This window comes from Vicugna pacos, chromosome 1, assembly GCF_048564905.1.
Source record: "Vicugna pacos chromosome 1, VicPac4, whole genome shotgun sequence".
Classification (NCBI taxonomy): domain Eukaryota; kingdom Metazoa; phylum Chordata; class Mammalia; order Artiodactyla; family Camelidae; genus Vicugna; species Vicugna pacos.
Window position 1 is genome coordinate 11,783,819 of NC_132987.1, and position 16,704 is coordinate 11,800,522.

General features: G+C 43.3%; 1 protein-coding gene across 9 annotated transcripts in view; it reads left to right on the forward strand.

Moving 5' to 3' along the window:
- RARB (retinoic acid receptor beta) overlaps window positions 1-16,704 on the forward strand; it is a 699,713-nt gene that overhangs the window by 532,789 nt on the left and 150,220 nt on the right. The window contains exon 1 of one of the 9 annotated variants that reach the window (XM_072951119.1): window positions 7,229-7,348. The exons of 6 other annotated variants lie outside the window; for them this stretch is intronic. Coding sequence is in view for 1 of the 3 variants with exons in the window: in XM_006205309.4 (XP_006205371.1) it covers window positions 7,885-8,041 (157 nt within the window). In the remaining 2 variants the exon portion in view is untranslated. 2 more of the 9 variants (XM_006205309.4, XM_006205310.4) reach the window with 2 other exon arrangements.

A 16,704-nucleotide genomic window follows, 5' to 3' on the forward strand; every position in this document is an offset into this window, starting at 1 on the left:
CTGCACTTTACGGGGAGGGAATTAAGCCATCCATAGGTTAAGAAACTTGCCAGGGTCACACGGCTGGTAAGAAGTGAAGCTAGAGGTGAAACTCAGTCCCTGTCTGGAATCCACGGCTCCACTCGCCATGCTGCACCGCCTCTCTGATCCCCCAGCTCGCCTTTTAAGCATCCTGGTCCAATAGAACTTTCCAAGATGACGAAACTGTTCTGTATGTATGCTGTCCAGTTGACATGACAGCCACCAGCCACATGTGGCTTTCGAGCACTTGCCATGTGGCTAAGATGACTGAGGAACCAAGTTTTGAATTGTATTGAATTTTAATTAATTCAAGCAGCACAGTTTAAGAGCCAACTTATAGCCTCTGTTCATACATATGATCTAAAAAAAATTAAGTGCTGAACTAGGCTTTAGGAAGACTTCTCACCTAGAGACATTATCCTTTATTAATAATATTAAGGTGAAATAATTACAAAGCACTCTTAGCATCCTTTGTGCTTCTTTCCATCCTGAAAAGAGTCTCGCTGGTCTTCTCAGCACTCTCCCAACTAGGTGGCACACCTGCTCTTAGCTCATTGGAAGATGTATTGAGATGAGACAGAAAAAAGAATCCAGGCAGAAGAATCCAGGGCGAGTTGTAGCATGGTGGTGCCGTTGGCGTTTGTTCTCAGGAGTCATTGTTACATTTTCCGTTTCCCAAATACCGCCATCGGTAGGGGGAGAGGGAACTGATGAAAAGAATTATTTTTAAAGCAGGGTTCGGTGGTGGAAGAAACGAAGCACAGAGTCATCTGGGCTCATCTGAAGGAGAGACACAGAGCCTCCCCCACCACTTGCAGAAGGAAGTGAAGAAAGAGGAGGAAAGTGGGAAATTATGAGCCAGGAGAGAAGTAACAAGGACTTTGCATGAAGCAATGTGATAAAAGAGCCATATTATTCTTTGTGTGGTACACAAGCTGACATTGGGGGGAGCTTTTAGAGGAGAAGGAAAGTCAAAGTGTTAAAAAAGAAAAAAGAAAAAAAACCCAAATGTATATGGCTCAGTTTTACAGGCTGGAGACAAGGCAACATAGAATTTGGTGAAACTGTTAAATATTGGTTTAGAGAGAGTGGACAAACTGTAGCCCCTGGGTCAATCCAGTCCACTGCTGGTTTTTGTAAATAAAATTTTAGTAAGCCCACACACGTCACTTACTTGTGGTCTATGGTTCCTTTATTCCACAGCCACAGAGTTGAGCAGTTGAAACAGAAAATGTATAGCGTGCAAAGCCTAAAACATTTCCTATTGCCCTGTACAGAAGAAAGTCCACTGACTTCTCTTTTAGAACAGAAGACCAATATATAGTAGTATAATCATTCTGGAGTCCTATTTTGTGTGGCCATCAAATTTTAAAATGCACCTCATCTTTGCCCTGGCCACACTGCTACTATAGAATTTTATTCAGCAGATGTTTCAGTACACATACCCACAGGGTTTCTTACAACTCTGGAAATCGGGAAACAACCCAAATGTCCAGTGGCTGAGCACTGTTCAACGAGTTACAGTCCATTCAGGTAAAGGAATACAGTTCAGTTGTTGTTTAACTGAAGTATAATTGATTTACAATATTATGTTAGCTTCAAGTGTACAGAGTAGTGATTCAGTATTTTTATAGATTACCCTTCATTAAAAGTTGTTACAAAAGAATCTCTCTATTTCCCTGTGCTTTACAATAGATCCTTGTTGTTTATCTATTTTATGGATAGTAGTTTGTATCTCTTAATCCCCTACCGCTCTCTGGCCCCTCCCCTAATCCACCTCCCCGCTGGTAACACTAGTTTGTCTTCTGTATCTATGAACCTGTTTCTGTTTTGTTATACTCAATATTTGTTTTGCTTTTTAGATTCCACATATAAGTGATAACAGAATATTTGTCTTTTTCTGCTTTATTTCACTAAGCCTAATGCCCTCCAGGTCCGTCCATGTTGTTGCAAGTAGCAGAATTAAATTCTTTTTCGTGGCTGAATATACGTATTTCATTGTATATACTCATCTTTATCCATTCACCTGTTGAGGGGCACTTTGGTTGCTTCCCTGTCTTGGCTATTGTAAATAATACTGTTACGAATATTAGTGTGCAAGTATTTTTTCAAATTAGTGTCTTCAGGCTTTTTGGATATATATCCTGGAGTGGAATTGCTGGGTCATATAGTAGTTCTATTTTTTTTTTTTTCTTTTTTAGGAATCTCTGTACCATCTTCCACAGTGGCTGTACCAACTCACATTCCCACCAATAGTGTTTGAGGATTCCCTTTTCCCCACATTCTCACCAATCCTTGTTATTTGTGGTCTTTTTGATGATGGTCATTCTGACAGGTGTGAGGTGATATCTTACTGTAATTTTGATTCGCATTTCTCTAATAATTAGTGATGTTGATCACTTTTTCGTGTGCCTGTTGGCCATCTGCATATTTTCTTTGGAAAAATGTCTGTTCAGGTCATCTGTCCATTTTTTAATTGTTTTTTTAAAGTATTGTTTGTTGTTTTTAATGAGATAGTTCTTTTAAAAATTGTTTTTGTTTTGGGAGGGAGGTAATTAAGTTTCTTTATATATTTTTTTAATCAGCTTTTTATTTTATTCTATTTTTTAGTGGAGGTACTGGGGATTGAACCCAGGACCTTGTGCATGCTAAGCACCCACTCTACCACTGAACTGTACCCTCCCCCTAGTGAGCCAGTTCTATGTGTATTGTTTTGTTTATTTTGAAGGAATTTCAAGAAATACTACTAAATAGAAAACACTGCTGAAAAGATGTATTATTTGATTACATTTGTATAAATATAAAAGGAAACATACAATGCCCCCCCCAAAAGGTATAGGAATGTGTGCCCAGTACCTGGCACATGGCAGGTGCTCAACATCTGATGACTGACTACACGGAGGGATGACACGTCAATTTTCATTTTATATCTTCTAGACTCTATTCTGAGTTTTGATGGAAGTGCATTACTTTTTTAAAAAACCTAAATTAAAAAGAGGAAAAAACAGATAAGAGGAAATAGTCACGGAGAGATTACCTGCCCCCCACCCACCCACCACGCCACTTTCTCCAGCTGGTTGCTGGCACTGAGGGGTCTCACAGGGGCAGGAGTTGGGTTTCAAGGTGGGACTAGCAGAAACTGGAGGGCTGGAAAGGCATCTTCATGAGCCACACACAGCGAAAGCAGGGCCAGTCGGGTGTAGAAAGGTAGGGGGTGGCCCTGTCTGGGGGCGATGTCCGTAAGTAACCGGTGGAAAGATTTCATCTGGGAAACTGGAAAAAGCAGGCAGCCGGGGAGAAAGGGACCAAATGAAGGCAGGACGCAGTGGCCAGCCCTCAAGGTGGAGAGACATTTCTGAGGACGAACAAATGTTTCTTGGGCCCTGAGAAGACCCAGTCTCTGCAGGGAGAAAGCTGCATGTTTCGGAAGTAGTTGCTGTCTGCTGGTCTAAGATCACGGCCGCCACCAGCCCTGGTCCCTGAGCAAATGTTCAGATGGACCGGCTGGGGCGCATTCTTGGGTTGATCAGCATTAGAACTTCCCCAGCTCCCAGATGGGAAAGCGGCTTGGCCTTGGGGGTGCAGAAGCCCTGGGAACAGTTCAGCACTTGCCTTGTGCTGGCAACACCTCCCTGCGTTGGTTTCCCTGCTGGAAGCCCACTCACTAAATACTGACCTTTTTTGGGGGGAGAATTGTGGCAAAAAGGGTTTATATGAGATTAACAATAAAAAAAAAAGTAAAAATAAATAAATAAAAATAAAACCAAAAAGAAACATGGAAGAGGCAGGTGTGTCTTTTTAAAACGATCAGTGCCCACCTCCCGCCTCCCCACCCCAATGTCTGCCTGCACTTTGCATGACTTGTGCCTGGGGTGGATGTGTCTGCGCCTGTGAGAATCTTTTTATTTAGACATCACAAGGCATTTGACCAATTTTGAACACGGCCGGCTGTAAGACTGGTGCAAGAGACGCCTGCTCTTTCTTCACGAAACTCTCCAGTTCAAACATGTTTGCCGAGCATGATTCATGGTGTTTCTTTCTGGATTGTCCAGTGGGTAATTGCTGTACAAAAACCAGAGAAACAGATGTAGACCCTGAACCCTGGCTATAAATTTTTGTTTTATGATTATGGGTTTCAAATGTGCTGTGTCACACTGACAAATATACAGTTACTTTGAAACAAAATGAATTTGGGGCTCAAACTTTTGCTTTTGTGTTTGTGGTTGGAAATACTTCTGTTAGAGCCCCTTTCCTCATTGGTCAAACACAAAGAAACGGGAGGCGATGACACCTATCAGAATGTTATTTTCTGCCCTACTAAGAGGATATTTAGGATAGCATTCTTCCAAATTAACTCTCTGATTAATGTTTAAAATAGATGTCAGTTGTTTAAACTTCATTATCAACAAATTAACTCGGCCATTTTTCACCTTCTACCTGTTCATTAATCTTTATAGTGAATGTGGCTTACTTGTGTATCTTTCCTTAATTCTACTTCAGATGAAGAATTTAGAGGAAGAATCAAGTTTTCAAGAAGAATAAGAATCAGGCTGACTGATGAAGACATGATAAAAGAAACGTGTGGCTAAATTGGGGGGCTGCTTTATAAATTAACACTTAGATTAAGTAATAGCCCTAACAGTTGCCATCTGCATAATCAATTCATGATGAGAAACGATGAATTGACTAGTGAATATGGATGCACTATTAAAAAACCATAATGTTCTAGTCGCAAGGATTTAAACACAGATCGTTCATTTCAAGGTTCAAGTTTATTTCTCTACAGTTAGGAGAACTGGGTTCCGAGGTGATTAGAAATTTGAAAGTTTCTTGTGCAAAAAGAGGAAACACCAATCTCTTAACCCTTAACACACACACACACACGCGCAGAGATACACAGACACACGCACATTCTCTTTGTTACTGTTTTCGTGTCAGGACATAGTATTGAGGAAGGAAATTTGGGAGCAGCTGTCTCCCTAGATGAGACTGATACTCTATGTTAAGAAATGAGGGTAAACAGAATTTGGGGTGTACCACCCCCATGTTCACTTCTTTGTGACCGGTGGCACCCCGTCCTTTGGAAAGATGCTAAGGATGGATGTGCACAGGTAACAGATACCCTTACACACACACCTGGCCATGATGCCATGTTTCTCATCTCTAACTTAGTTCTTCCCACTGTACTTTAAATATTGCTGCCTCCTCTCCACTCCTCAAATGACTTTTCATGCACCTCCATGATCTTGTATAAAATGAGCCCTGTTTCCAAGGAACTCTAAGGACCTTAAATAAGCATTTGGAGCTACTAGTCTTGTGGACCAGGTAGAAACTGGCACATAATGTAGTGCTTTGGATATCTTTACAACTGTCTCAATGACAGTGTGTTAAATGTTTTGTAAATCCCTCTGTGCTCCTTGTTTAAATGTGTGTTTTCTTTGTTGTCAAAGGCTTTCTTATAATAAAGCTCTGTTACAAAATGATAAGCCATATGCAAGAGAAAGAGGCACAGAGAAAAATAACAAACACATATTTTCAGCAAAATCTTACCCCATTATTGCCTTGGACATTTCAAATGCAAGAACTGAGCTTGCTGGGCTGAAAATTGTTTGAATGTACTGTGTGTGTGTGCAATGCATACTTTTCATGTTATACCACGAGTGCCACTTAGCAACTCTGCTAGCCCAGCAAAGCAGCTGCACTGCACGGGGCGGGGTGCCCTTGATGGGCTTTTAAAAAGACTTGAATGCCAAGGCACATTCCAGCACCGGCCACAGAAAGGAGACTGGAGTGGCGCTCTTTCCCTCATGCCCGCCCACTTACCCTCCCTGCTCTGTGGGAGAAGAGTCAACACTGGAGATGCAGTGGAGGACACAAGGTGTCTTAATTCCTCCCCAGAGTTCCCTTTCTTTGATGTACATTGCCTCCTTTAAGCAAGTTGTGCAACATGGCTGCAGGGTGGATTGGCTCTCCCTTTTGAGGCGTTCTGGCTGGGGTTAGCTGTAAATACTGCGTCTGTCCATCTAGTGATGGCCGAAAAGTCTTCTCCTTCCTCTAGGTCAGCTCAGTGTAGAAGGTACCAAAAAATAATCCCTTTCTCTTAAAATTACTCTCTTCTAATAAATAGCCAAGTTTGGGCAGGGGCTAGTATTGGTGAAAAGTGGCCCTTGGAAATATAAAAACCTTCACACTTAACCAGTTCTCAAAAATCAGTGTTTAATTATGTGATGGTGGTGTGCGTGCAAGTGTGTGTGTGTGATGAGAGAGGTCACCAGTGCTATTCTGGAAAGGCAAAGTGATTTTCACCATGGTCTGGGATTCCAGGAGTTGGATTCTGGGCATGGTTCTCAGCGGTGTGACCCCAGGCAGGTCTCAGCCTCCATGGGCTTCTGGGAAAATAAGATGAGTCACAGCTAATTGTTCTAGGGTGTGTACTGAGTGCTGTACAAACATTTTTTTTTTGTCCTGCCAACCCACAGAGGTGGCTGCTAGTATATTTCCATTTTACAGATGAGGAAACTGAGGTTCGGAGAGGTTAGCTACTTGTCCCAGATCATACAGCTGCTAAGTGGTTGAACTGGGGTTGGAATCTAGTTGGGTCTGGCTCCCATGGCCACGCACTTGATCACTACCTTATGTTTTCTCAGATCAGGACCTGAAATCCTGTCTGTACGTGCGATTGCATGTGTGTGACTACATGTGTGGCTGGGAGCAGGACTAATTCTCAGCAAATTCTTGACCCACTTCATATGCTGCATGTAGACTTGGGAGAAATTTTTAAGAAGCAAATGAGTCCAGAAAGCTGGATTTTCCCTCAGGAGCAAATGCAATGCCTTTGGCCTGCAAGAGGGACAGAGAGAAACAGGCTATCAAATGGAAAGTTTCTCGACCCCGGGCTTCCCAGAGGAGCGGCCCTTCTCCGCGCTACAGTTTGGGGTTTGCATGCGCTTTTTCAGGACTGGAAAAACACATCCGTTACGGGGAACTGAACAGACAGACAGGCGCACAGAGGAATGTGCGGGCCGGGCCCGGGGCGCGGGGGGCGGCGAGCGGGCGCGTGGGGCGCGCGGCCGCGCGGAGCCCCGCGGACCGAGGCGGAAAGGGAGGGAGCCGGCGGGCGGGCCCCGAGCGGCGTCCGGGCTCCCGCGGCTGCTCGCGGCCGCTCCCGGCTCCGCGCCGCGCGGAGGGGAGACGCGGAGGGGAGACGCGGGGCGGGAGGAGCGCGCGCCCGGGCCGCTGGCCGCCCGCGCGGCGGGGCTGCTGGGAGTGCTCGGCTCTGTGAGAATCCTGGGAGCTGGTGATGTCAGACTCGCTGGGTCATTTGAAGGTTAGCAGCCCGGGAAGGGTTCACCGAAAGTTCACTCGCATATATTAGGCAATTCAATCTTTCATTCTGTGTGACAGAAGTAGTAGGAAGTGAGCTGTTCAGAGGCAGGAGGGTCTATTCTTTGCCAAAGGGGGGACCAGAGTCCCCGCGCGAGCCGCCTGAGGACGGGGATGCCGAGGACGCGCGCGAGCTGGGCAGGGCTCGTCTGGGCACCGTCGGGGTAGGATCCGCACCGCGTTCCGAAGGCTTTTTGCGGGCATCTGCTTGGAAGGAGAACTTGGGATCTTTCCGGGAACCCCCGCCCCGGCTGGATTGGCCGAGCAAGCCTGGAAAATGGTAAATGATCATTTGGATCAATTACAGGCTTTTAGCTGGCTTGTCTGTCATAATTCATGATTCGAGGCTGGGAAAAAGACCAACAGCCTACGTGCCAAAAAGGGGGCAGAGTTTGATGGAGTTGGGTGGACTTTTCTATGCCATTTGCCTCCACACCTAGAGGATAAGCACTTTTGCAGACATACGGTGCAGGGGAGATCATGTTTGACTGTATGGATGTTCTGTCAGTGAGTCCTGGGCAAATCCTGGATTTCTACACTGCGAGCCCGTCTTCCTGCATGCTCCAGGAGAAAGCTCTCAAAGCATGCTTCAGTGGATTGACCCAAACCGAATGGCAGCATCGGCACACTGCTCAATGTAGGTTTATTTTTTCCCTTCTTCTACCAAGAAAAAAAAATATGAATTGTGTCTCTTGCATGCAGTACAGACATTGGAAACAAACTGCTCTAGTAGCAAGACAAAGGATTTAGTGATTTAAGGCTGAAAGGGTGTGATATGCTGGTGTGCATATTGATTCCCTCTGCTGAAAATTTCCTGTTAGAGGTTTTCTTCCCAGACAACCTCCCCCCCCCCGCCCCCGACCCCTGTTCCTCTCCCTACCAACCTTACGGACCCTGGAAAACAGTTTAAAAAAAATATGCATGTGGCGGGGTGTGGAAAGTAGAGGGTGACCACAGGACTTTGAAACATTCTTCAAGTGAGGCAATGTGAAACATTTGTACAGTTTTTACTAAGATGTATGCAGAAGGGGATTTAACTTTGCTGTTCTTTGGATTAGCTACTAGTTGTATGGATCCCCCCCTTGTGTGTTTCAACAGTCCAAAGTAATTAAAATACGACATCTTCCTCGCGAGGAATTGAGCCTAATTAAGGTGGCTGCTGCTCTCGAAGTTCATAAACCACCAGTTAAAGCTGCTGCCTCCAATGTTTTCCTTGCGGAGGAAAGGCAATATTTCTTAGCATTGACCCTGCTGCCACCTTTCCAAGTCACTTTGTTGCTCTAAGAAGTTGCTGTTTTGCTAGAAAACTACTGGCAAAGAACACCCCTTGGGCTGAGCCATCCATTATTTCCATATCTTGTAATTCAGCCGGGAACCTGGACATCGGTTAAAGGAGAGGAAATATACGTGGGGTAGCCCAGTTTTTTAAAAAAATATTGACTGTTTGGTTATCTGATGCTGACACGGTGCCGAGGCGTGCACTGGTCAACAGTAGCCTGGCTGCGGGCTTGAGAAATGACCAGAAGTCCCAGAAAATCCCACCTTCGGGTGGCTGTAGTGGGCGCCTGCAGGATTCATCGCCGCCCTGACAGTGATTTAGATAAATGGCTCAGCTATCTATCAAAATGTTTTTAGGACTTTATTTGACAATTCATTGGAGCATTAGCCTGAAAATGACATTTTGAATCTTTGTTTTCAAAGAGGTCAAAGTTTAACTGGAAGAAATTGAGTTTTCCTAATAACATGGTGGCTTATCTAAAGAGAAAGAGAGAAGAAAAAAAAAAAGGAGAGAGAGGGAACAATGACAAGATTTAAATCGTCCTCTCTGAAACTTTTTCTTAAGAATAAAGACTTGCTTCTAGGGGCCAGGAAATCAACAGGTTTGTAGCTGAAAAATCAATAACCATTTGATGCCCACAGCTTGGCTGTCTGACTTAATATTTCGTAGAGCCATAACCAGGGGAGGGAAAAAAAAAGAATATCATTTTTCAGAAGGCATCTTCATTTTCGGCTGCTCCCCAAATGCCTTTTCTTTTCTGCTGCTCATTTTCTTTTTGGAGAACTCAAAGAAACGGTTCCAAAATAATTTTCCAACCCTCTAACAAATCTTTCAGACCTGTCCTCTCTGTAGCAGTTAAAAACAGCAAGAACAATTTCACTTGGAATCTCAGGGAACTAGAGCTCTCTAAAACTTTTTCTTATGAGAGAAAGTTTTAATGAAACGTTTTTTAACGAAGAAAAAAAAATGTTCAGGACCCTGGCGTGGAGCTAATAGACCTAATAGAGATTTTACAAGTAGACATTCTTCCTTTTGTAATTAACCCTCCAAACATGCCTATTAAGTCGTAGCAGTGGGGAGAAAAGCTTTGTTTGTTCTTGAACAAGTTAAACAAGGGATTTGCCTTATCTGTGGAGAGCGAGTGGTGAATGTGTCACTCGCCTAGGGCCAGCCGATAAGCAAGAAGTGTTGATAACAGCGAAGTCCAGCTAATCAAAGAAACTTGCATTAGAAAAAGTAAATAAAGGCCTCTGACAAAGGGATTTCAGAAATTTCAGTGTCTTATTTTTGTCAGCAGGGCAATTAGGGCTCACTGTGGTCAATTTCACAAGGGTTTGAATCCCACAGCCCGACTCCAGGTTAAATGAATAGAATGTAAATATCGCTTCTGCCCCTGCCGGGTGGCTTTATCCTCCACAAACCGCTTTATGACTGGTCAGTTTAGTTGTTCAAGCGATTAAGTTTTTAAGCATAAATAAAAGTTCTAATAAAGCTCTGCCACTCGGTGTTTGGCTCCGAGTTGCACAGCCAGCCAGGGCTTTTGAAGTAAAAGCATATTAGGGCTGCGTTTGTATAAGTACGAACATTAAAACCACAGCCTCTTCCATTTTACTTAATGACTGTTTTGACAAGAAGCAGATCTGTTTGTGCTCTTAACACAGGGGAAACAGTGGGCAAGAAGGGGAAAAAAACAGTACTAAATTCTAACCAAAACTATTTTCTTCTTTGAGATCCTACTGTGTTTTTTTATGCTGCTTGTGTGTGTGTGTGTGTGTGTGTAGTAATTAGAGTAAAGCCTTTGAACATAAAACATTCCAGATGCATTCTCTGAAAGGTGTGAGAATATTCTTTTTATTTTTCCTTTTAAATTTTAAAGACAGAAAAATGACATGCCAGTCAGCTGCCGGTTGAAGTAGGGCTTGTGAATTGCTTGTTCTAAAAATTCAAAGTCAGGAGTAGCGGGTTACTAAGGGAATGTGGTATAAATAATACGATTTAAGACTGCCCCTGGAGGTGTCGGAGCCACTAAGTTTCTCTTCAGATGCCTCCTGGATTATCTTGGGTTTAGGCTGCTCCAGATGTTTTGAGCATTAATTGCTCAGTGGGCATAGGATAAATCCTAATGTTTGTGGTCTAAATATAGTAGTTGCTTTCGGTGAAATCATGAGTGTGACAACTTCTTGGCCCTTTTCCCTATCTTTTCCCTACTCAACACTTCAAAAGAAAAAAGGAAAAAAAAGATTTTCTTTTTTAATGAGGAGAAATGATCTGTTTAAAAAACAAACAGTATGTAGGTATGATTAAAGAAGGAAAAAAAAAATCCCCTTCCCATAGTGCTGGGACCTGAATTTTAAGTATTAAACAGTATCTAAATCCTTTCCTAGTGAGATATAAATTGGGGTCAAAGTGGCAAAATCAAAGATACCCTCTGAAAGAGAGACTAAATAAAGGCTGACAGCCACCATATGAATTGAATGGGGTTTTGAATAAATATTTCGGTGAAAAGGCTCAATTGTTTTTCTAAAGTAGGAGGTAATTTTCTGCTTCTCTCGGCCACATGAAGGTGGCAACACCATCTAAAAGAAGGGAAGAAAGGGGAATTCTGCTTAAAATCTCAGAGAGTGCAGGATAGGGCCGTTTGAAAACAAGTGGAAGATTCATAAAGTTTTTTCCTTCCCTGTAAGAAAAAAGAAATACTAAAATGTTGTCCGTCTCCAGGTAACCTGGTGCTTTGGCTCGGAAAGCCTTGCTGTGCAACTTAGAAGAAAAAAATGCACACGTTAAAATTTTATCACCAGAAAAGGGTTAATTCCAAAAAGTAGATCAGAACACTAGGAGACTTCTGTCTCAGCCTTAGGCTGTGGAATGGCCTGGGAAGATCTGTCCCTTAAACATAGGCCGTGGAATGAATGTGCAAGCTTTGGTTACCATTTGACTTCCCAGCTCAAAATGCAAAGCCTTGCATCAGCACAGGCCTTTTTTTTCCTTAGTAGATAAATGACCAGAATGGCAATTTCTGATAGGATAGCTGACCTGAACCAGAAGTTTTCTTCTCATTTCTGGAAGCCTGGCTCTGACCTTATATAAGCAGTCAGTACTGTTGTGAACTTTTCTTTAGAGCATAAAAGATACTTCTGGATATCAGGTGCTTGTAATTTCCCTTCAGCATGCTAAGCCCCTGAGATGGCTGAAAAGGGAAGAAAACCTTGCTGTTTTCTCCTTTAGATATTCCACAAGCATCAAGAAATAATCTCTGAAGGGAAATACACAATAAATGATAAAGATGATAAATTCTGCTCTCAAGGAAATTATCATCTTTAAAATAAAAAAAATTAAGGCTGGGAATTTTTTAATTAAAAAGTTACTCTTTGGGATGAAAATGAAGCTGTAAAACCAAGATGCAAAATGTAGAACTCTTCGAGTCGAAAAGGACTTATTAAACAATAAAGGCAGTGCTCATTTTGGTACATCTTAAAAAGAATTTTCTATAGACTTTGCATTATACATGTAAGTGCCAATAAATTTATCCTTAAATGACATTTTTATACTTTAAATGTTCTAATATAAATTCAGTTAACTATCAGTTAAATAGATTATTTCAGAAATGGGAATTTTTTTTTGATGAAGATTAATCAGAAAAATCTTGGCCAAAAACCTTTCCAAAAGATATGAATGTAGAATCTTGCCTTCCACATTACAGGGTAGTTATGGCAGTCAAACTTCTCAGATTTTCTAGAATAACCCACTTTCAAATGTACTGCCACAGTTCCCATGTAAGTCTTTGAAATATGCCAGATATTTCAACATGACGACATCTCCGAGGCTGCCCCTTGGACTCAGAAGAGGCACAGAAAGTCTTTGTTTGGATTCTATGGTCAGTATAAGCGCAGCACTCCACAGCCTAATTTTTCCATTATAACTGGAGATCGCCTTGTGCAGATTCTGGGTCATTCTTCCGCACATGCATTCCTCTCGTGGCTAAATGTAGATCTGTAAATAGAAGGCATCGCTGGCAAAATGGATTTAAGTATTATGACGGAGATTTTGATCACGCGTGCGCGCGCGTGTGTGTGTGTGTGTGTGTGTGGAGAGTGGGGGAGGGGGTAGAATTAAACATTGAATCACCGTGAACAAATCTGTATCAGTTCTTCTTGGCCGGCTTCTTCTTAAAAAGTTGGAGCTGGAGGTGATGGAGAGAGGGGAGCAGAGTTAACTCAGGTTTCAGATTTATCAGAATCCTGTCTGTAAGTGGCTTGGCCTAAGCACCTCTTGTTAAACAGGAGATGAGATAACCTGCCCATCTGTAAGATCTAATGACATAACCTCATCAGTCACTATGCTGTCCTGAACGTTCCTCTTTCCTTCCCGCCTTCCTAACGTCATCATTAAAAAGCCTGATTTCGGTCCCAACCCAGCCCCCAAACTCCCTGAAATGAATAAAAAAACAAAGCGAAAGTTCTCCCCACCTAGGAAGCAGCAGAGGGGAGTCTGCAGGTGTTCTATTATTTATCTCGTGCCTTCAGAGCGTCTTGGATGGGAACTGAAACGGGCAGTGGAAGCGCTGACTTGCTTCCTCTCTGGCTTTGCAGTGGGGGGAGCGGAGAGGGGGGGCGTTCAGTAAGATAAGACTCTTGGTCCCCAACATGATAAGACAGGATAACAGGAACTGACGTCAGAAGGCGACCCGGCCTGGCCCAGCGTTTCCTCTGTCAGGGCCCATGCATTCCAGGAGCCTCCAGGCTCCCCCAGAGCTGTTGAAGTAAACTGGGGAGGGCTGGGGGGGGGGCGGGGCTGGAGGAAGCTAATTTTAACAAGGGTGATCATGGGTGACAATGTCCCTCCTTCCCTAAAGGAGATTTCTCTAAACAGAACAAAGACTAATTTGAGGGGAAGGGAGCGATTTTAATAAAAGCAGAGTCTGAGGTTATAATGGCAGTTTTAGGTTGTCATGTACTGGGTACGCGTTTCCCAGATGTCAACAGTTTCCCTCTGATGTCTCATAAGACAGTCTATCCAGCCATCACCAAACATTATCACCCGTGAACCCTGCCAGCTCTCCCTATAGAACCAAATGGGCGGGAATTCACATTGTCAGAGCTAATCCCTGGGACTCCTGTTTACTTTTCTAAACACCGGGTTCCCACCCCCGCCCACCTCATCTGACGGCAGCTTAAAGACGCACGCACCAGCCCTGAAACCACCTCCTGGCTTTTCTCTCCTCTTTCCTTCTTCCTTTTCTCCTAAATTCAGACTCTTTTTTTTTTTTTTTTTTTTTTTGGCCTTCACAAGTGATTTGAGGTTTGGAGAAGGAGGAATTCTACTGAGAGAGTCCTTTTTTTTTTCCCCACCTTCATGGGTTTTCAGTGTACTTTTCTTAAAGATTGCTTTTTTCTTCAAGTTTTAGATTGAATTAGGAGTGCATGTCCTAATTTGATAAGATATAGTGAAATGTTTGGTTTTGTTGTTGTTCTTGTTGATCAATTACTGTTCACCACAAGTTATTTTATCAAATCAGAAAAAAAAATAGCTGAGTTCAGAGCACTGTAATAGAAATGCTGCAGGTAAGGCCAGAGGAATGCATCCGTTAACTGGAAAATGAAGATGTGGGTCACAGTTATCCTAATTTTTCTCTAATTTCCAGAGCAAATGAAGACCTCTGTAATAAATCCTTCTTCACAAAAATATTAAAGCTTTCGGGGCTACAGTACCTTTGTCTTTTCATCAAAGTCCATGATTATAAAAAGGCTGATGATCTGAAGGCTGTTTCAGCTTCAAAAGATTTTTTTAGGGTCTGGCCTATTGGAAAGCTTGGGGGTATAATTAACTAAAATGGAAATGGAGGCAAGTGAAATTTAGTTCCTGATGTTTTAATTTAGCTCAGCACTGCCATGTGTTATTGAAGAGAATTCTTAAAGGCAAACATAATTATTTCATTATGGTCCTCAGAATGCTTTCATTGGCTTTAATGACAAGAGGCTGTATAAAAAGGCATACATTTTAATTAGTCCTTCTTATATTTACATCAGATAAATAACAAATAATTGATGAAAAACAAGTCTTTGGGATGGATGATTTCACATAGTGCGCTGGTTACAGTTTAATGATGAAACATTTCTCTGTTGCTTTGCATTTTAATTATCCAGACATTATAGGAGTGGTGCCTCGGCGCTAAAATACCGCCGTTGCCATTTTATTACAAAAAATCACGATTAACGCCTGGGAGTCGGAAGCGGGAGAAGGTAGTTACAGGCACGTCTCAGAGAAACTAAATTGCCAGTCCCATTAATTTTACTACATTTTTAGCATTCGTTGTGATCACTTTTATCTCCTCGCTTGTCTTTTTGGATTAAGACTGTCAGGGGTTTCACCTGCGTTTTTATGATCGCACCTTCTCCTTAATACCGCTCTCTCTCGCTGCCTGTTTGGAAGACTTGCCTGAACGTCCCTTTGCCAGATGTGGGCTGGAAACGCAGAGAGCCTCCTGCCACGCCAGAGGCACGCTCTACCTTTGATCGTATACGAAAACCCATTTCACATGATTCATCCGTTTTGGTGTACAGAACACTAATTGTTATTATTGATTTTAAATTCCGTGACCATTACAAGTAACCCAGATGACTGGCAGATAAAGGGTAATAATCCATGGAGTTCTGGAACTGTCTCATGTTTGTCTGGAGTCCTTTCTGTGATCAATATTAACTGCCCCATTGAAACTAACTGCTGTATCAAATAACAGTCAATCAAATGAATGTGCTTAGAGATTATTTATTGAAGGCTTTAATTGCTCACTGGGGCCCTGCTTATCAGAGGAAACAATAGGACCTAGAGACAGGAGGAACAGGTTTGGATTTGCCAAGAAAGTTGGAGGATGCAGATGAAGCATCTTTCTGCTCCTTGGGCCAGAGTTTCCAGAAGCCCACGTTGGGCTTCTAGCGGGCCCAAGTTGCAAATACTCTTACAGAGGTTGTCCTGTCACCTGTATATCGAAGAGAGGGCTCTGGAGAAGGAGGTGTACTGATTTCCTTGCCCTCAGACCACAGGCTGTGAAGTTGTCCCTCTGAGTTTTACGGCGGCTCCTCTGCACATACATCACCCCCCACCTCCCCCGGCCTCTCTCCACCTGTATTCCCTGCTCGGCCGACAGGCTGAGATCATGGAAATAGCCTGCCTTGACATGGGATCGATTTCTACAGCTATGAGATGGGACATTGCAGGATTTGTAGAAAGATTAGAGATAATGTAAATGAGGTTTCTGCCCTGCCCTAGAAGCACACACAAGTCGCTGAGTGGACCTTCTCTGGTTTCAGCCCGCCGCGGCGGCTTCCGTGCCTTCCAGAGCAGTGAACCGTGTTCGTTTCATTGGTATCTCTTCCCTCTGTGAAATGGTTCCTCTGCCAGTGGTTCATCACCTAGGTGACAGTCCTTCCTGTTTGTCACCGTGGGAGCGCACCGTGGTCCTGATGCAGTGGCATCCATTTACCAGACCCCTAGATCTTGTACAAATAATTGACACTTACATGTGAGCATTGTCACCTTCAAAGTGGTCCAGATACACTTTTGCCCACAGATGCTGTCAGGGGCCAGTACATTCTGTTACTCACTTGGGTACCAGCCATGCTCCCGGCTCCCTGATGTGTTCTGTGGGGACACTGAGATGAAGCCCTTCCTGTCCCTGCTCTCTCTGGACTCACAATGTGCAGGAGAAACTTGTGTACACACGTCAGTGTGACACAGCCCCCTTGCAGAAGCAGGAGTCTCCTCGGGATTTTGAACCTGAGTTTGATTATGGAATGAACTAAAACCCATTGAGAGCCACGGCTGGTGCGTAAGTGGGGGATCACGTGGGTTACACATTTTTGTCATAAGGAGCAGGCAAGAGGTGGGTATCGGCCACATAGGCAATTTCTAAGTGTAATTCACAAAACACTTTAAAACTCCACAGTGGAATATGTATATACATATTCCATACTTGCTTCCTGAAGATTCCTGTGGATGTTTCTGGAGTGTTTGTTACTGTTCTT